The 1,354-nt window shown below is 47.1% G+C and overlaps 1 protein-coding gene across 1 annotated transcript in view; it reads right to left on the bottom strand.

Moving 5' to 3' along the window:
- TEOVI_000198000 (Trypanosome variant surface glycoprotein (A-type), putative) overlaps positions 1-878 on the bottom strand; it is a gene marked incomplete at both ends in the record, with an annotated part of 984 nt that extends 106 nt beyond the window's left edge. The window contains one exon of the mRNA XM_067225123.1: positions 1-878. Coding sequence (XP_067081224.1) covers positions 1-878 — 878 coding nt within the window.
- Positions 879-1,354: the final 476 nt, after the last annotated feature.

Below are 1,354 nucleotides of genomic sequence, written 5' to 3'. Positions count from 1 at the left end.
GTTCTTCTGTCCGCTGTTGAACTTATTTCGGATATTGCCGTTTCTACACGTTTCCCGTTCTTTACGTTTTCAATTTTTGTGTTCAGGACTTTTTCTCGAATGTTTTTTGCTCTGTTGTTGTCTTTTGCTGCTATTGCCGCGAGAATAGCCTCCGCCTGTTTGGCATCTTCTCCGTCAGGCAGGTCTGGCTTTGCTGTTTTGATCATGGCTGCCAGTTGGGTTGCGACTGAGTTGTCGTTTATTAGGCCCTCTATAACGCCTGTTTCGTCTAAACCGCATGAATGTTTTGGTGCTGCTTTTAATTCCGCTACAGCGTTGTACAGTTCCTCATACGGCTGTTTTGGCGTCGCAACTTTGCCGGCCATCGCTATGCTGTCTAGGGCTGTTATCGTTGCTTCGACGCTGGTCGTGTGTGCGGTGACTGACAGTAGTCCGCCTCCTAATAGGTGCGGCCCCTTCTGCTGGAATAGATCGTCTGCGGCTGGGTTGTTCGTGTTAGCTTTGTGTAGTAAAATGCATCTGTTGGCTGTTCCGTGCTTAGCTGAGCTGGCTTTGACTTGGCCGAATCCTCTGTCGGTGAAGCTGGCATCACTGTATTCGAGCGGCGCAGCGGTTAAATCGGGTGTTAGGGCGGCACAGTCGATTCCGTCGACCATCGTGTCTGTCTTTGCGTTGTCCCCGTCTTGTGCTAGACAGTAGCCGGTGCTGCCGCCGCCGCCCGACGTGATCTTTAGAAGATATACGAGCTCGGTGATCCTTCCTGATTGAATTGCTGCTAAAGCTACGGCTTTTATTGCTTTTTCTTGGATGTTTCGAGCTTGTGCGGTTGCTTCTTCTACGCATTTGTCCGCTGCCGCTGCGGTTGCTGCTGCGACCATGCTGAGTTGGTGGTCCGTTTGTGCTTCCGCCGCCGCAGCTGCCGCTACCTTGGCTTTGAGTGCTGCTTGTAAGGCTGTATTTTGTTCGTTTGCTTTGTGTAATGCATCTGCTGGTATTTTTCTTAAAAAATTTGCTAGTTTGCAAAGTTTTGTGAGCTCATTCCATTTTAGGGCCTCTTTAGCAGCATCGCTTTTTCTTGCAGTTTGGAGCACGAGCACAGTGGCTATGTACAACAGAAGTCGGGCTGTACTTAATTGTGTAGCCGTCTTCCGTCACTGACTTTTACTTGCTTTAACTTGTCGCGATGAAGTTGAGGATTCAGAAAACAGTACGTTTTGTCATAGTATTTGCACATGACATTTCCAACAAATTTAAATTTTAAGGTCTAATAAGCATGGTACCGTCTAGTTATTTTCAAAAATACGAACTTTTTACCTCCGAAACAACTTTTTCTTGCATTTTCATTTTTCTTTCT

This window comes from Trypanosoma equiperdum (genome assembly GCF_001457755.1).
Source record: "Trypanosoma equiperdum strain OVI genome assembly, contig: ctg_467, whole genome shotgun sequence".
Classification (NCBI taxonomy): domain Eukaryota; phylum Euglenozoa; class Kinetoplastea; order Trypanosomatida; family Trypanosomatidae; genus Trypanosoma; species Trypanosoma equiperdum.
The sequence above is the reverse complement of the archived record's forward strand: the minus strand, read 5'-3'. Positions and strand labels throughout refer to the sequence as shown.